This window comes from Pseudopodoces humilis, chromosome 22 (assembly GCF_049639895.1).
Source record: "Pseudopodoces humilis isolate 2021_Gansu_Grassland_sample_001 chromosome 22, ASM4963989v1, whole genome shotgun sequence".
Lineage (NCBI taxonomy): Eukaryota > Metazoa > Chordata > Aves > Passeriformes > Paridae > Pseudopodoces > Pseudopodoces humilis.
Genome location: NC_142221.1, coordinates 3,790,130 through 3,806,531, shown reverse-complemented (window position 1 = coordinate 3,806,531; position 16,402 = coordinate 3,790,130). Strand labels below are relative to the sequence as shown.

Sequence of the window (16,402 nt, the reverse complement as noted above, 5' to 3'; positions counted from 1 at the left end):
GGGGGGCGGGGCCTCCCCGCCGGGAACGCCCCCGACACGCCCCCCCGACACGCCCCTCGGCGCTCCTGAGGCGGGGGGGGGTCTGACCCCTCAGGGCCGCTGCCCCGCGGGAGGCCGGGTTATGTCCCCACCATGGAAAAATACGAGGTGCTGCCCCCAGGCTCAAGTTCATCCCGGCGATAAGCGGGTGGCTGCAGCGTTGTGGGGGTATAGGTGGTGCTGGAGGGGTCTGTGACCAGGGCAGGGGCTGTGAGTACCCTTGGGAAGTGGTGTAAGTAGCTTTGAGTGGATTAAGTGATGCTGGAGGGGTTTCTGAGGGGTACATGGCCCTGGGGAATGGTGTTGGTACCCCTGGGAGCAGCACACAACCATAGGAGGTGAAGGTTGAGTGGCCCTGGGGGGGTTATGGGGTCCTGGAGGGGGGGTGGATGGTCCTGGGGGCGTGTTCAGCACGTCCTGAAGACGAGGGAAGGGAAGGCCTGTGTTCCTCTCAGGAGCTGGGGTGAAGGTGGGGGTGTCCCTAGTCCTGCCATGGGAACCTGGAGGTGTTCCCTGTTTGGAAGGTTTCCATGGAAAAGTGAATGGAAAGGTTTTTTTGCCTCGGTTGTTCTGCCCTAGCTGAGCAGGTGCTCTGGGTGTGTCCTGTGCTCGGCAGGTGCTGGAGCAGCTCCAGCCCGGGGCACTGGGCACGATGCTGGCAGCTCAACTGAAAACAGACAAGGGTGCCCAGAAGAAATATGCAATAAAGCAGGTGAGCAGGCGGTTGCTATGAAAACAAGAATTGGGCATGTTTATTGTCTCCAAGGGCACCATGATAGCAGCAGGAGACCCATGCTGGGCAGCTCAGCTGCTGGGTAAGGGTAGGGTTGCTCCTTACTGTGCTGCTTTTTGGGAAAATGGAAGATTCAGATCAGTTTACTGGAATGTTGAGGCTCAAATGGTGGAAAGGGCAGCAGCCTAGTTAGGACCCCTCAGTGTTCTCAGCTCACTGCTGCCCTGACAGTGCAGAAGCACTGTCTGTCACACACGTATTTCAGCTCTGTCTTACCCATCTCTTGACACCAAAACTGCCCCAAACTTTAGAGATTTGACCTATCATTGTAGTTTTATGTCATTTGCAGTCCAGTCACCTTGATAAGAGTGTTTTGGTTTGAAGTTCCCTGGCATTTCTGTCACATCCATGTCTTTTGTTTGGTGCAGGTTGAATGCATTGACCAACATCAAGCAAATGCGGCCTTGAAGGAGGTATTGGTGCAGTCTTTTCTTTACTACTTAACTTACAAAGACCAAAGTCTTGATAGAACCAAGTCTACAAGGATTAGCTGAGTAAATAATAAGTAAATCAGGTAGGACTATTTGTGAGGTGTGCTCTCTGCCCTCTGCTTGGGCTCAAGCCAGGGTTTTGTATTAATTGCTCTTATTTTTGAATATATAAATTCAAATGGACAGCTCTTCTCAGAGGATAGTTCTTTCTCAGAATTTTTATTTGTTTTGTGAAGCCAAAGAACAAAATTCATCATTTTGGCCTTTAAGCTGTAGGAGAACCTTGGTCTGTTTGTAGTTTATTATTAATAACTTGATGTCTAGATAACATATTTCATGATACGTTCATTTGTCAGAGTTGGACTTTTTTATTGTGAATGGTTTTCTCCTTTGTTGTACTTTTTTTTGTTGTTGTTTTTGGTGCAAACTCGTTGCAATGCCTTGAATAAGAAGCATCAGATATACTCTTAAAATACCAAAAATATTTTCAATAAAATATGTGGAATAGCACATGATGGATGAGTCTCCCAGTGCCCAGTATGCACAGCATTTGGAGTTGGAAAAGGAGGAGAATAAATGTTTGTGCAGATGTTTTATCCTGGTCAGAGAGGTGACCTCTTTCTGTACCAAATATGGCATTACCAGTAAAACTTGATCAAATTTTTCTGTTGAAATAAATATTGAAATACATCTATTAAAATAAATGCAGTTGTGCCATCCAGGAGCGTGGTTCTTTTTAGTTTTTCTGTTGTGCTTGTACAGCCACAAACACAACTACAGGAGAGTAACCTAAATTCTTTATATCTTTCACATAATCAGCAAATTTGCTGAAGTGATTAGGATTTGATAGAGCCCTGCACGGAAACCACCTTCAAGGAGATAAAAATCTCTTGTGCTATTGTATTTGCTGAGGTTCAAGCTTGCAGGGAGGTTACAGGAAATAATGGCTGCACTTGAAAAATCATTCTGACTTATATTCTAAGAAATGTTTTCAAGTTTGGATGTCAGGAGCTCAAGAAGGGGGTGGTTCACACATCATCTTCCTGTGGATCAGTTTGTACCTTTGAATCTCACAAGGCTGTTGCAGCAGTGAGTAGAGTCTGGGTGAAATATTTTCCTTCTTTCCACATTTGTGTATGTAAATATTTAACAGAGCTTGCACTTTGGAAGAGTTTGATCAGAAATGTGACATAAAGAAGTGAGGAACTGGCTTTGGGTTATTATTTATGGTCCTGTTAAAGGGAAGGACTGTGTAGCTATAGAAAGCTGTCTCTATTTTATCTTTCTTTTTCTATGCAGGCAATGGATTTGCTAAAACTCCGCCACCCTAACATCTGTACTTACAAGGAATTGTTTATGACTTGGAATAATGAGGTGAGAATGGAGCAGGATTGGTTAAACTGGAATGTGTGGTTTATACTCTAGGCACATGAGCATATTCACAGATTTAAATTTGGGGTCATTGGGGTGAGATGCTAAAAAAGTTTTTTTTAATTTAAAACAATCCTGATTTTTTTTTTTTTTGGCTCCTGAATACACACACTAAAAACCTGTGAATATGTATGGATTGGAGCCCATCACATGGCAGACTCACAGTTCTGATCAGAATTAGTGTGCAATTCTGATTTTCACACCAGCATGAAAACCCTTCTATAGGGGACCATAAGAAGCTGAAAGCCCTGACTCATTTGCAGATTTTCTTCAGTGCTTGGACAGAATCTTTGATGATTTTATGGACGTATAATTGATTTGAATCATCCTATAGAGCTTCAGATAAGATGCTTGATAGTTGTGGTTTGTTTTATGTGCTAAAACAATGAGCATACTGTGTTTTAATGGAAGAAATTAAATATTGTCTCTTTTGTGAGACAATAATCATCTCAGAACCCTTTTGTACTGTGAACATCACACTCACCAGTCTGGTTTTGTCTTTCTTACCTGCAAACAATTCAGTGATTTTGGTGCAATGTTTTATTGCAGGTCTCATCTCTGTTCCTCTGCCTGGTAATGCAGCACTCAGGCCAAGGAGATCTTTCAGCTCTAATCAAGGAAAAGAGGCAGAAGTCAGAAAAGATAACAGACATGGTAAAAAGTACAGAAGAGGCATCTGTTTGAACTGAGAGATTTGTTGCTATTATGGTATTCCTTCTTTCTGAAAATCCTCCCTAAAAAAATCCTCAAAGCACAGGAGGGTGGTTTTGGAAACTCACTTCTGAAAGATATTTGAAAGTTACTCTTTCATGTCTATTTCCCTCCACAGGTGGTTCAGAAGTTCCTGGGACAGATGGTGGATGCTTTGTTTTACATACACAAACAAAATATTTGGCACAGGTGAGCAGAAATCTTGTTCTCTTTGTCTGACAGGCCCTCATTCTTTACAGTGTCAGTTCAGCACAGTGCTCAGAGGCAGAGAATTTTACTCTTCCAAAAGAAGAAGTAGGGAGTAGAAATTCCAGACTTTAGATTAGGTTTTTTTTACTTCCAAAGTTACTTATTTCCTGAGTTTTGTCTGGAATACTCATTTGACTGAGGTGCTATCTCTTGGTTTTTTGTTGGGTTTTTTTTTAATGTTTAAAAATTGTCCGTCCATCTCTGTAAATGCTCACATTTTGCTGGCTGTGATGGACAAAGTTTGCATATCTAAGTAGGAGACAGCCCTTGCATTCCATGCTCAGATAAATTTGTGTCCCAAGCACAAATTTTAAAGTATTTAGAGAGGAAAGTAATTGTATTTTGGTTGATTAACACTTGTATATTTAAAAAAAAAACCAAAAACAAACAACAAAACCCAAACAAAAAATGTCCAAATTGATTTCCACTCAAAAAGCCCACTACAAAAACCAACCCAACCCTTCTGAGGGCTAAGATGCAGGGAATTGGTAATTATATGTCATTAGACTCTAATTTCACAGGCTGACAGGAAATATTTGTGTTGCAGAAATCTCAAGCCATCAAACATCCTTGTGACTGGTGAAGCATCCTTCATGCTAAGTGACTTCAGTACTGAAACACTTATGAAAGATGAGCTGAAATGGAAAATAAGAGTGGAAGAAGGTAGATATTTGTTTTGCTAGTTTTTCTTTTCTACTGGATTTTTAAAAGATTTCAGTTCTGGTGGATATTTTTAGTCCTCAGAGAAAAATTAGGAAAGAGGGGAAAGTTGTCTTCCCTCTCCTTTCTCTGCATTTGTCTTCTAAATAGGATTTTCATAGGCAGTTGTCTGCAGCATGAATCGTGTTCACAAGTGAAAAATGTAGATGTGTGTGTGAGTTTCTGCAATCAGTACAGTTGGAATCCTCTTTAGCTTTGTCCTCAGGAACATCTTAGAAAAATGTTCATTAGTTACCGTGTGTTTTGTAGTTTTTGGAAGCACAATGTCAGCAATGTCACCATATGATTCCTCTTTCTACAGAAAGCAAGTCTTGGATGGCTCCAGAAACATTTGGATTTTCTTTCACTGAGAAGTCTGACATCTGGTCTCTGGGCTGTGTCCTCCTTGATATGATGAGCTGCTTTGTTCTGAATGTGTGTAAGAGTGATTCATTAGGGATTTAAAGGTTCCTGGGCTCATCAGGATATCTGGGAGTGTGTGAGAGCTCTCTGACACTGTGTTCTTCCCAGGCAGAAGAGATAAATTCCTTGCTGCAGGATATCAGAGGGGACAGCAGCTGCCTTGTGGAAGTCCTGAACCTGGTGCAGGATGGAGAAAACAGCTATTTGCCTTTCTTTCCAATTTTATTGATGATGCTACAGATTGAACCCAGCATGAGACCCACAGCAAGGTGAGTTCTGGCTGCCTTTTCTTGATTTATTTTGTCCCAAACCCCTCCTATTTCTACAAATTGGGAACGTTAACTGCTGTTGGAAAGGATTAACACTGCTTATCTTCTTGTCTTAACAAATTGAGTTATTAAAGATGTTATGTTCATTCAGAGTGGACACTGAGATGCACAGATGTCCCTTTTTGCAGTTATATTATAAATTCATGTTATACACAATTTTATGAGCCTGAACTTGATACCTAAGGATGGCTTGTGCAATATGAGCTCTTCTTGAGCTGTTTTAATGTAAAATATTTAAGTTCTGTCAAAAATAATCTACTCTAGAAGTAATATTAGAATTTTTATATCAAAATGAAACAATGCCTGTAGATTTTTTTCTTTTCTAACTTACCAGTTCTAACTCACTGGTGCTACTTTTATCTCGAAATTCTAGGGATCTGGTCACTATTCCACTTATTGAGAAATGCCTGATTTTTGCTGGTGACACCTCAATAAAACTGAAGAAGTCTCTGCTTCCCACAATAACAGATTTGCTCTTTCAGGGAGGAGTTGAAAGTGTTCTAGGTAATAAGAAGAATAAGATTAATGTAAAGGTGATTTTCATAGGAAATAGACCCTTCCAGTCAGGATGTATTCTACTTGGAAATAAATTTTTGGATGGTCATTTTAGTTGAAATAAAATATTCTTTGGAGCAAGGATCACTATTCAGCTTTTTCTCTAAATTCCTAAGATTCTCAGCCATTCCTACTGCAAAAGTTGTATGAAAAGTTTATGAGGTCATTCCTCATAAAATTTGAGAGCTCCACTTATTTTGTTTGCATTGTAACATGTTTGCTAATTTATGCCACAAAGGATCTGCTCCATTATTTTCCTTTTAAGTAAGGAAAATGTTCTTTTAATCTGAAAAGTCTATTGGAATAATGCATTTAAAGCTCCTATCCCTGCTCTGGTTTAATATTCCAACAGGTCCCAAATATATGTATATAATGCCAAATATGTTATGAATCATAACACTTTGTAATACTGAAATGTTTAATGAGTTGGGGGGGAAGGTTTTCTCTTTTCTACAATCCCAAATTTCATTATTTTCATTCGTATGAATTCACATCTTGCACAAAACAGAGACAATTTGTGTAACTGTTTGTGTGGAATGGTTGGAAGAATTTCCTTGGTTTCTCAGAATTCATGCAGGCTTTCTGGGATATTGAAGAAGTCCAGACTAAAGGCATTCAGCACCTTGCCAGATTCGTAAGGGATAAAAGTGGTAAGACACTGTTTGATCACTTTATTTATTTATCTATTCTTCTTCCTTACATTTTGAGATAATAGGAAGATGAAAACATTTCTAATGTCCATAAATGAGAATGAAATTGCACTCTTCCTATTTCTCCAGACCAGGAGCTGGTGAGATTGTGTTAGTTTTTATTCTGTACATGCTTTTGTTAACCAGCAGAGGAGTTGTACTGGATAAGAAAAATGGGTACTGGGGAAAAAAAACCTGTGGTATTTGAATTGGCAACAAAGTGACATTTCAGGAAGGTAATTTCCAGGAGTCCTGGGATGATCTGAGGGTTATTGGTGGAGCTGCAGAGCTGGCAAAGCAAAAGGAAGCTACACATGGCTAATTCCTGTGTGTCTGGTAAAGATGTGAGGGTAAAAACTGTGTATTTTCTCCCAGAAACTGTATATTTTTGAAAATAAGGTTTCAGATCAAGGTTAATTATTCAAAGCACTGTGTAAAATCATTTATAAAATTCTCTGTCCTTTGATAGTATTTTAATGCTGGCATTGGCTTGTGATGTTAAAACTCAGGGTTATTCTTAGCTTTAATTGACAGGAGACATTTCCCACACAGATTAAAACAATTCATTCTGTTTTGTTCTCTTTGATTCAGGAATCTTTTCTCAAAAATTTTCTTTCCCCCACAGCATTCCCCCATCTGCTAACATGCACAGAAGTGATCACTCTTGCCATGAAGACTCACGTAGATTCTCTGGATTTACAAGTACAAAGCTGCACTTTAATGCTCGAAATTCTTACTCAAGGTACAATTTTAAGACTTCCTCCTTCTGCTGGGTCTTGTAAAGATTACTGAACCCATTATCTACTCCATTAACAATTTTAATTAATTTAAAGAACTGAAGGAAGTTAAGCAGCTTTCCAAATTCTCATGGCCTTCCTTCAGGGCTGGCATACAGGAATTATGTATTAAGAGTTAATTTGAAATATAGGTACTGGTCTTGTCCAACCAAGTTTGTTTTCATGTCATGTAGAGTGTTGCTAGAGGGCATAAATAAGACTCTTACTGTTTTGATGTTTAAATTTTAAGCCATAAAAGTGGTTTGGGGTCTCTAGTGTGGTCTATGCTTTTCACTTTCATGGAAATTTACCCCAAAACCACCTAATGATACAAGCTTCAAAATACTAAGAATTGAATTTCAGAAAATGAAAGTTTAAAGTAAATTTTGCTTATTTTATGTGAAGAAATGCTGTTAATTGAATGTTTTCCTGTGCTGATTGCAGGGAAGGGGAGGTCCAGATTTCATTCAAAACCACTGAAATCTTTGTTCTATTCCAATGTTTGGCAGCTCTGGAACAGGGGGTGATGATGGCCCTGGATGAGAAAGTGGCCAGCTGCCTGTTACACACAGTGAGAAAACATTCTGAAAATGAAGAGTTCCTTTCAATGCTCTGCACATTATTGATGATGGTTGCAGCCAGTGGTGGGTCACCTTGCTCATTCTTTGGGGAATATTAATTTATTTTTACTTTTTGAAACAAATACAGGATACAGTGCAGAACTTGTGACTTCACTGACTGGTGTGGATGGCTGTGGGTAATCATTAATTAATAGTGGTGATATTAATAAGATTGACCAGATATTGGTAACACCCTGAAAGTTTAAGATATAATACTGAGGCTTCAGGGATTTACAAGACCACTCTAATAGATACAATTCTGTATTTCTTCTTGGCTTGGAAACAAGTACAAACTCTGCAAAGAGTGCTTGAGAAAATGAAGGCATAAAACCTGAATTCTGTTTTGGACTGTGCCATGATGAATTGACACCATTCTCTCTAACTTCTCTACTTTGTTTTCTTCTGAACTTGTAATTGCTAAGTGTTTATAATATTTTTAGTTGTTTTCAGTGTCAGTTCAACAGTCATCAAAGACTGCTTTTAGAAATGGTTACAGTAGGACTTAGTAGCAAGGGGGAAATCTTCCCAAAAACATATTACAAAGGGTCACATCTAAGACCAGACTATTTTTATCCAGTGTTTCCTAATTCTGAAGCTTAGTTTGAATCACTAAAATAGAAGGTGAAAAATTGTAATTTACACCCTCAGTTCCTTTCCTGCTCTGTGAATTCCAAGTCCGTGAGGAAAAAGGATGGCCAAGCATCCATTTGAAAGGATTAGCTATGTTAAGTGCATCTTGTTAAAGAATTCAGTCTGTTCTCTTGCTTCCTTTTGTCCAGCTGATGGGTTCATGTTACCAGTCTGTTCTCTCAGTTTATACACGGTTAGTGCTTGCCTGTTCTGAGGCCAGTGAGTGGGACAAAAATACCAGATTCTATAGAATTTCTGTGGTTTTCAGAAGTAGCTGTGGAGAACCTAAGGAAAGTTGGAATCCTTCCAGACCTTCTGTCAATTTTAAGACGCTTTCTTCATAATGACAAGATCTGCTTCTCTTGCTGTGCTGTTCTCTGGAGCTTGACTGTGAGTGGTGAGTAGAACACAGTGAGTATTGTGCCTGCACTCATGTGACTGAAGGGCAGCAAGTGTTGAGCCTAACTGAGTTCAGACATTCCTGTCACTGGGATTGGATTTTCTCCCATTCTTCTTCCAGGGAGCTGAAATGAGATGAGCTTTAAGATTCCTTCCAATCCAAACCAATCTGATTTTGTGATTCCGGAGAGTTGTTTCCACAGCTCTGCTACAATCACTTTGAGATCCAGAGTTAAATTAGATAAAAATTAATGCAGAGTTTTTTAACAACCCATTATGTGATAAGTGTCAAATTTGAGCTGTTCAGGGCAAGATGTGACCTGATTTTATATTCACTGATTTGTTTCTGTAGAGGTCTGTGGTGTTCTGATCATCACGGAAGGCTGGAAGCACAGATTGTGCAGTTTCACCTGGTGTGTTTTATTCCCTCTGTGCAGCAAATTACCCGTTGGATTTATAGGACAGCTGAATCTCCATCCTGCAGCCCAGATTCTGTCAAAACTGTGGTTATTTCTGGAGGTTTCTTGCTGTGATCCCTATGCATAATTTAAATGACAAAGAACAGTAGTTCCTGCAGAAGTTCAGCTTTCTCCAATAAGCAGAATTATTTATTAGTCCTGTAGCACTTGGTTTGCTTCTGTACATTTTTGATTCCTTTCCTCTGCTGCCCTCCAGACTAAAACAATGTTGCCTTATTCCAATGCCAACACCCATTAAGGTTTTACTGATATAATTTGACATACAATGACATCGTGACTTCATTAAATAACTCTGCCTGGTGCATTTCCTTTCTGTTAAGGTAATTCAGAGAATAATGCAGACCAAGAAGTGCTGGAAAGTGCTCTCCCTGTCACCTGTGCAGTGCTTCGGAGACACCTCCAGAATGGAGTCGTTGCAGAGTCTGCCTGCTCGGCCCTGTGGGCACTGGCACTCCAAGGTGTGTGTTCCCAGCCTCCCTGTCCCTTGGGCATGGAAAAGGCTGGGGTGTCTGTGTGTCAGTGGTGATCCTGCAATCCAGGCTGCTTGGCTGGAGGAGGCTCTGCAGATGGCAGCAGAGTTAGGAACTTGCATCCTCTCTGGGTCACTCTTCCTGCACTTGCTCTGGGACTCCCTAATGAAGCCATTTTTCATGAGCTGAAGCAATTAAATCACCAGATACTGCTAATGGGGACTCCACTGCTGGGCAGCTAATTTCCTATGTTGATTTGGAACAGTGTTTCATGTTAAAAAAGAAATATTCTCTTTCATTATAATTTGCACTAAGGAAACCATCCTTGCTACTCTCTTATGTGTGCCTCATGCAATATTATCATATTTACCTACTGCCTGCCCTTGTGCCATTGTTCCACTGGGAAAAGCTGAGCAAAACACCCTCAGTAATCTCATTTCTATTCCCCATCATCAAAGTAAGTTGAGTATTCAGGACTCTTATTCTTTTGGCCTGGAGGATATTGAAATTTTGTGCTTTTTTGTGTGTTTTGTTTCTTTTCTGTAAAGGTTGCTTAACTGACAGTGACTATGAGCCCACAGCAGCACTTTTGCTGGATGCACTCAGGATGAACCCAGAAAGAGCAGTGCTGGTGAAGAATGGCTGCCTGGCATTAGCCAGCCTTGTGAGGCTCTCAGGTAACATTCAGCAGTTCTGCTTTTATTAATTATCAATCAGCTCCACCAACATGGGAACAATCATTAAAATCATTTCTGTCCTGCATGACAGTATCAGCTGCGTATCTGGTGTTCTACTTGTTCCCAAATATGCTTCAAAATAGTTTTTAGGAAGACTGAAAATAATGGGCACAACTTCCTGAAAATGACATGTGCCAGCTGGTGAAGGGATGGGAAGCAGATCCTGCAGTCTGCAGCTACAATGAGCTGTGTTTGTCTTCCTTGCAGAAACTGCAGCTTTGGCAATTCTGCTGGACTCAAAAGGCAGTGGAATAGAGCTAATCAAAGATGAATATCACCTTCACTTCGATGAGCCAGGGGTGGCAGAAGCTCTGTGCCTGCTGATGAGTGAGATGGTTCAGTATGGTGAGATGGCTGCTGCTGTCACTTTTGTTGAGTGTCCTCTTCTCTCCCAACCCCAAAACCAGTAAAACCCAAGAGCAGCTCAGGGACATGTTAGCTGCTCTCAGGAAAGATTTACATTGTGTCTGAGAGAGTTCCAATTCTTCCTCCTGAGAATTCACTCCATACCACTCTGATGGTAAAACATTTTAACTTAATCTCATTTTGCCTCTTCCTTGTGTGGCTCTGTCCTCTCCCTGTGCTCCTTTAGCTCCTGCTCTGCTGGCACTTGTGCTATAACCATAAATTTTCTTGTCAATTGGCACTGCAGATGAAGTTATGCTGGATATGAGGTCCCAGAAAATGGAAAAGCTGCTGTCTGAAATAAAACTCCAGTTTCCATTTAGCACGGTATGGAGAAGTCTCTGTGACAATAAAGTATATCAGTATATTATTTCTAGTGAGAGATGTGATCATAGTGCAGAAATTTAGAGAATTAGCTGCATGTGGAGTGAAGAGTGAGCTTGTAAGGGTGGTTCTAACTACTGAGAGCAAGTGGTTGAAAGTTGTTTTTCTTGTTATTAATGCTGAAATTTTTAAAGATTATGTTCTGGTCTCTTGCAACATTACATTAATTTATTACAGTCCTTGTGCTAAACCAGGCTAAAGTTTACAGGAATAAAGCCATAAGTGCATTATATCTAATTTATTTTTGGTTTGGAAGTGGCATCATTAACAAATAAACAAAAAAACAACAAAAACCTTCTGTCAGTTTGTGGGAAGATTTAATTTACATTAAATTTCACCAAGTGGTCACACTGGAAAAAGGGAAAAAACAGCAAAGTCATCAGAGCTATTTAATGTGTTACATTAATATTTCTTTTGCAATAGCTTGCTGGCAAGAAACCAATAATTAGGTTTGTTCATCAAGCAAATAAAACTGGTTAGTCTTAATTTTGGTGATTTTAGTTACTTATTTACAGAATTGTTTTCAAAGACAGTTACAAACTGTTCTCCAGGTTCTCCTGCAGGTATTGCCTGCACCCCTTCAATGAACACAGCAGTCACAAGGTAGCGCAGAAAAAAATAATCACAGAAGGGGAGAAAGGTCCCTCTCCTGTTGTAACAACAGCAGCCACTTCAAAGACCTATGTTAGACACTTTATTTTTATTAATAAATGAGTACAAAAATAAGTGAAGGAACAAGGTGATCTTCTTCTTTTTGACAATTCCCACATTTCTCTCCAGGAGATTCAGACCCTGGTGGGTGCAACACTTTTGAAACTGAGGAAGGAAAAACGCTTTGTCTGAGAACAAGACTTGGCTACTGCTGGATACAAAAGCCTGGATCCTCCATTTGAAGATTCTTCACACCAGAAAAAAAGAATATTGGGCTATTACTAATATATAAACAGGCATTTACTGCTGGTTTAGGTACCACAACTGTGTAACTAACAGCAATAATTAAGAATTCACCTTGTAGCAGACCTCACTTTGTGGACCTCAACATACTTGAAATAAAGATTTTAATCCTCGGAGTTTTGACAAAGCAATGACAGTTTATTCCTTCATCTATCATAATTTAATTTTTTTTTACTTATTCAGTGTCTATTTCTGTTGAAGAAATTTAACTGATGAAGTTCTTCCCAACTGTAGGCATTTGTTACAAAGGTTGTTTGAACACAGTAGGAGGCATCAGCATCAGGGATCATCCAGAGGGATAGCAGCAGCATTCCTGTATCTCCAGGTTATTGCAGATTGTCTTTGGATTGATTTTATGAAGTAGCTGCTGTCAGTTCTGACTTATCTCTAAATTTGGAATGTGACATCAAACCAGCAAATGCTGCAGATGAAAGATTCTACCCTGTTTTTTTAAGTTTTACATTTTTTTTTGTTACTTTGTTTCTAACAGCAGCTTCCCATTTCTTTTTCTCCAAGGTATAAAGTCTCATAGCTGCTTGTGCATCCTGGATCTGAAAGAGAACAGACCAGACAGGGATGTGAGATAGTAAGCAGCTAAATCTTCCATCATTTTAATATATCCTTCCAATTAACATTTCATGATTTCTTTTTACATTTAGGCTCTGTGCCTAGTGAAAGGGATAAATGGTATATTTGGAGTCCAGGGCCCACCACAATGCTCTGCATTTCTGATTGTTACCTGGAAAGTCACAATGACAAAATTCTCTTGACACAGGATCTATGAGCTCCCCTCCCAGTTTTGCTTCCCCAGTTCATTCATCTCTTCCCTTCTCCTGCCCACTGAAATAAAGGACCTGCTGAGGTTCAGCTGTAGCCTCTCCCACTGTTTATCCATCCTGCCACAGTGCAACAGTGCAGAATGCTGCTTTTAGGGTAAACAGATCTTAATCATTACCTTTTCCCCTGGGAATTTTAGAATAACCATAATTCAGAATTAAGCGTTGACTTGTACAAAAGTTGTTTATGAAATGAGGGAAGAGTGAGCAAGCTTAGATGACAATCTCAGTGCTGCTGAGTTTCACTGGGATGAAGACACAGCATTCTGGGCTCAATCCAGAACCCAGAGCTGGGTGTTCTGAGGGGGCACCTACCGAGCAGTGCTCTGCTGTCTGCACCTGAACATTGAGCAGCCTCTCACACAGCAGCTTCAGGGATGGCCTGGAACTCTAGAGACAGAAAAGATCATAAACCATGCTGTCCCACAGGACTTGAAATAACAGAGATGGGTGGATATCAAAATATTATGTTCCTCAAAGAAGAGCACATCTTAGCCTCTGCTAGTGAAATATCAGGAATAATTAATGAATTATGATATTTGTGCGTGCATAGGTAGGAAAGAAGGAACAGGGTCAGGTAAAAGCAAGCACAGGAGTGAGTCAGCATCTCTGGAGTCCGTTAATTGAGCATCTTCCCAACAGTCTCTTACCTTGACTCTCTGTTTGAAAGGTTTGTATCTCTGTGTGTCTCTGATCTTCTTCTGAGGATGATCAAGAAGTAGAACCTAGAAGAAATCACATTTTCAGTCTAAAATGTGTTATTGCCTGAAACTTTACAGAGCTGCATGTGCAGCTGCCTGTTTCCTCCCATCCATTTTAAGAGACACTTTAAACCCATGAAAGGACAAGACCCAGCTCATACAGACATGGGCTGGATTCAGGACCAGTTTCCAGGAGCTCAGGTGTGTTCCCTTGATCCAGAATGATGTATTAGAAACTTCATTTTCAAGGTACCTTTAGATCATTCTGTAAGGCGTGGCCAACTAAAATCCTTCCCTTCAGGATCTCAGCCACCTCCTTCTGAACCATTTTGAAGTCTTCACCTAAAAATGCCACACAAGAAAACACTTTCCATGAACAAACACTTCATCTTTTCTGGGAAGTAACTGTATCCTTGGGACTGTAGTTATTGTACAGTACACTCAATCCCTGCTAGAACATAAGAGAATTCCATAAAGAGCACAGCATGAAAAGGGAATTATTTTTTTTTTTAATACCATACTCCACCAGCTAATTTCTTCAAGGGTGTTAGTGATCACTGTATAAAAGCACTTCTTCCTACAATTTTTCTTAGCATTAAGGTTAACTTAAATCTCAGCATTTTGTTTTCCCAAATTAAGTTTCAAACTGTTCCAAGCTCAGCCAATGAGGCTTCTGTGACAATACATGGAATTCTCCCTCTTTAAAAATCCTTCTGGAGGAAACCCCTTTACCTGTGTTTAAATTCTGAGGCCGTATGCCACTGACAGCTGTCCTGTAGTCTGTCACCTTCTCTGTGGGCTTGACATACTTGTCATAAACGCACTTCCCAAACTGGTTGACGATGGACACCCGAGCCAGGATGCTGTCCTCGCCCTTGGGGCCCACCCCCACCATCTCACAGTCCATGGCCACAGCTCGGGTCAGCCTGAAAGGCAAAGGCACAGCTTGGGGACACCTCTGCAGGGCCCAGCTGGAGCTGACAAGGTTCACACCTTGACTTGGACAGGGCAAACCTGGCAGCAGATGCAGGGAGCTCACTGCTCACTGACACCTCTGATGCCATCCTTCCCCCTGGAATGTCACTCACCCATCAAAAGCCTTTTCCTTAACCAGCACCTGCTCCACAGACTGGGATTGCTCTGTTTCAAGTCCCAGGTTCCTTCTGGCAATTTCTGCTGCTTCAGGTCCTATTGCTGCTTCAATATCTTTTGGATCAACGTCATCAAACCAGATGTCAGCCCTGGAACAGATTTAATTACATTTAACAAGCAATCTGATGTCTGTTGTACAAAAAGTGTGTTTACTTTTTAAAGCAAGAGATAAACCCTGTTAAAATTAAGACTATGACTAGCACCTCTGCAGGTTTCTTGCTGTGTCTGAGGAGTAGGGGCAAAATGTGTCTCATTTCTTTCAGAATTTAGTCTGGAAAAGTGAAGCTGTTTTGAATGTACCTCTCAGTGCTCCTCCCAAAATAAATATTCACATCCAGGGCTGCTGCCTGAAATACTCACTCTTTGGGCTGCTGCTCCACGTGTTCCTCAGCTTTCCTCCTCTTATGTTTCAGCTCATCCTTCTCCTTCACAACAATGCCATTTTTCTTTTTTTCTTTGCAGCCTTTCCCATTCCTTTTGGTGCCATTTAAGTTCTTATTTGCTGTAACCCCCTTGGATTCTGGCTTGGCCAAAGGAGGATTTGCTTTAGCAGAACCATTGTCCATTTTATTTGTGGATTTGGCCTTTACCACATTCCCATTCCCATTGACTGCTGGGACTTCTGGGCTTTTGGCTGCTTTGAGTGGCTGCTTCTTTTTGGTGTTTGTTTGACCCGTAGAGATGGGCTTGTTGGAGTTATTTGCCTTTTGTTTCAGCAACTAAAATTACATAAAAAAAAAAAAAAGCCAAAAAGATAAAGTAAAAGAGCCTGGAAAAGAGAATTGTCCTTCCAGTACCTAAAAGGAGCCTTCAAGAAATGGGGGAGAGGGACTATTCACAAGAGCCTGGAATGACAGGACAAAGGGAATGACTTCAAACTGCCAGGGGGTAGGGTTAGATGGGATATTGGGAAGTTCTTCCCTGTGAGGGTGATGAGGCCCTGGCACAGGGTGCCCAGAGAAGCTGTGGCTGTCCCTGGATGCCTGGAAGTGTCCAAGGCCGGGTTAGACGGGGTTGGAGCAGCCTGGGACAGTGGAGGTGTCGCTGCCCCCACTCCGAGTTAACTCCAGCGTGGAGCTGCATTCAGGCACCGCCAGCATGGCCCCTGCTTCCCTGTCCCAGCTCCCCGGGGCTGTCTCCCGCTGCCCCCGCCGCATCCCCCGGTCCCCCTCACCTCCTGCAGCGCCTTCCAGTTGGAGGAGAACTCCTGGGGGTTGCGGGGGAGCCCCGCAGCCGTCATGCCGGGGCCTTTCGACGCGGCCGCCGCTTCCCCGAGGGCCTTCCTCTTTTTCCTCCTCTTCTTGCTCTTCCCGCGGGACGCGCCGCTCGGCCCCGCCGCCTGGGGCTCCGCAGGACTCTGCTTGGCCATGCGGGGGTCAGCGGGGTGGGACCGGGATCGGGATCGGGACCGGGATCGGAGGACAGCGAGTCCCAAGCGGGCCGGCGCTGCCGCAGGGGGACCGGCACAGCGCCGCGCCGCCCCGGCGGGGAACGCCGGCCTGCGCTTGGG

General features: G+C 41.7%; 2 protein-coding genes across 6 annotated transcripts; one reads left to right on the top strand and one right to left on the bottom strand.

Annotated features, from left to right (window-relative positions):
- Positions 1-51: 51 nt before the first annotated feature.
- STKLD1 (serine/threonine kinase like domain containing 1) lies at positions 52-12,158 on the top strand. Of its 5 annotated transcripts, none has more exons than XM_005529225.3 (19): positions 52-147; positions 656-751; positions 1,201-1,245; positions 2,563-2,637; positions 3,244-3,348; positions 3,524-3,594; positions 4,202-4,317; positions 4,676-4,788; positions 4,885-5,045; positions 5,479-5,609; positions 6,227-6,310; positions 6,975-7,091; positions 7,635-7,769; positions 8,644-8,772; positions 9,574-9,711; positions 10,272-10,400; positions 10,668-10,805; positions 11,113-11,192; positions 12,030-12,158. In XM_005529225.3, exons 1-19 carry the CDS (start codon positions 133-135, stop codon positions 12,090-12,092), a joined length of 1,941 nt encoding a protein of 646 aa, XP_005529282.2. In that variant the 5' UTR covers positions 52-132; the 3' UTR covers positions 12,093-12,158. The 5 variants fall into 5 exon arrangements, with proteins under 5 accessions (XP_005529282.2, XP_087921770.1, XP_014113495.2 ...); XM_088065644.1 differs by lacking the exon at positions 52-147 and adding an exon at positions 155-271 and having other exon boundaries at positions 619-751; XM_014258019.2 differs by lacking the exon at positions 52-147 and adding an exon at positions 196-271.
- Positions 11,545-16,401, bottom strand: REXO4 (RNA exonuclease 4). Its single transcript, XM_088065645.1, has 8 exons — positions 16,067-16,401; positions 15,253-15,611; positions 14,829-14,981; positions 14,473-14,666; positions 13,994-14,082; positions 13,690-13,764; positions 13,355-13,429; positions 11,545-12,754 (listed from the first exon to the last, which is right to left on the bottom strand). Exons 1-8 carry the CDS (start codon positions 16,259-16,261, stop codon positions 12,641-12,643), a joined length of 1,254 nt encoding a protein of 417 aa, XP_087921771.1. The 5' UTR covers positions 16,262-16,401; the 3' UTR covers positions 11,545-12,640.
- Position 16,402: the final 1 nt, after the last annotated feature.

Coding starts and splice junctions, on each gene's coding strand:
- STKLD1 (XM_005529225.3), top strand. Junction 3,349..3,523: donor CAGAAAAGATAACAGACATG/GTAAAAAGTACA, acceptor TTCCCTCCACAG/GTGGTTCAGAAGTTCCTGGG. Junction 5,610..6,226: donor AGGAGTTGAAAGTGTTCTAG/GTAATAAGAAGA, acceptor TTGGTTTCTCAG/AATTCATGCAGGCTTTCTGG.
- REXO4 (XM_088065645.1), bottom strand. CDS start 16,261: ATGGCCAAGCAGAGTCCTGCGGAGCCCCAGGCGGCGGGGCCGAGCGGC. Junction 14,982..15,252: donor GTGGAGCAGCAGCCCAAAGA/GTGAGTATTTCA, acceptor AATCTGTTCCAG/GGCTGACATCTGGTTTGATG. Junction 14,083..14,472: donor GCCTCAGAATTTAAACACAG/GTAAAGGGGTTT, acceptor TGGCATTTTTAG/GTGAAGACTTCAAAATGGTT.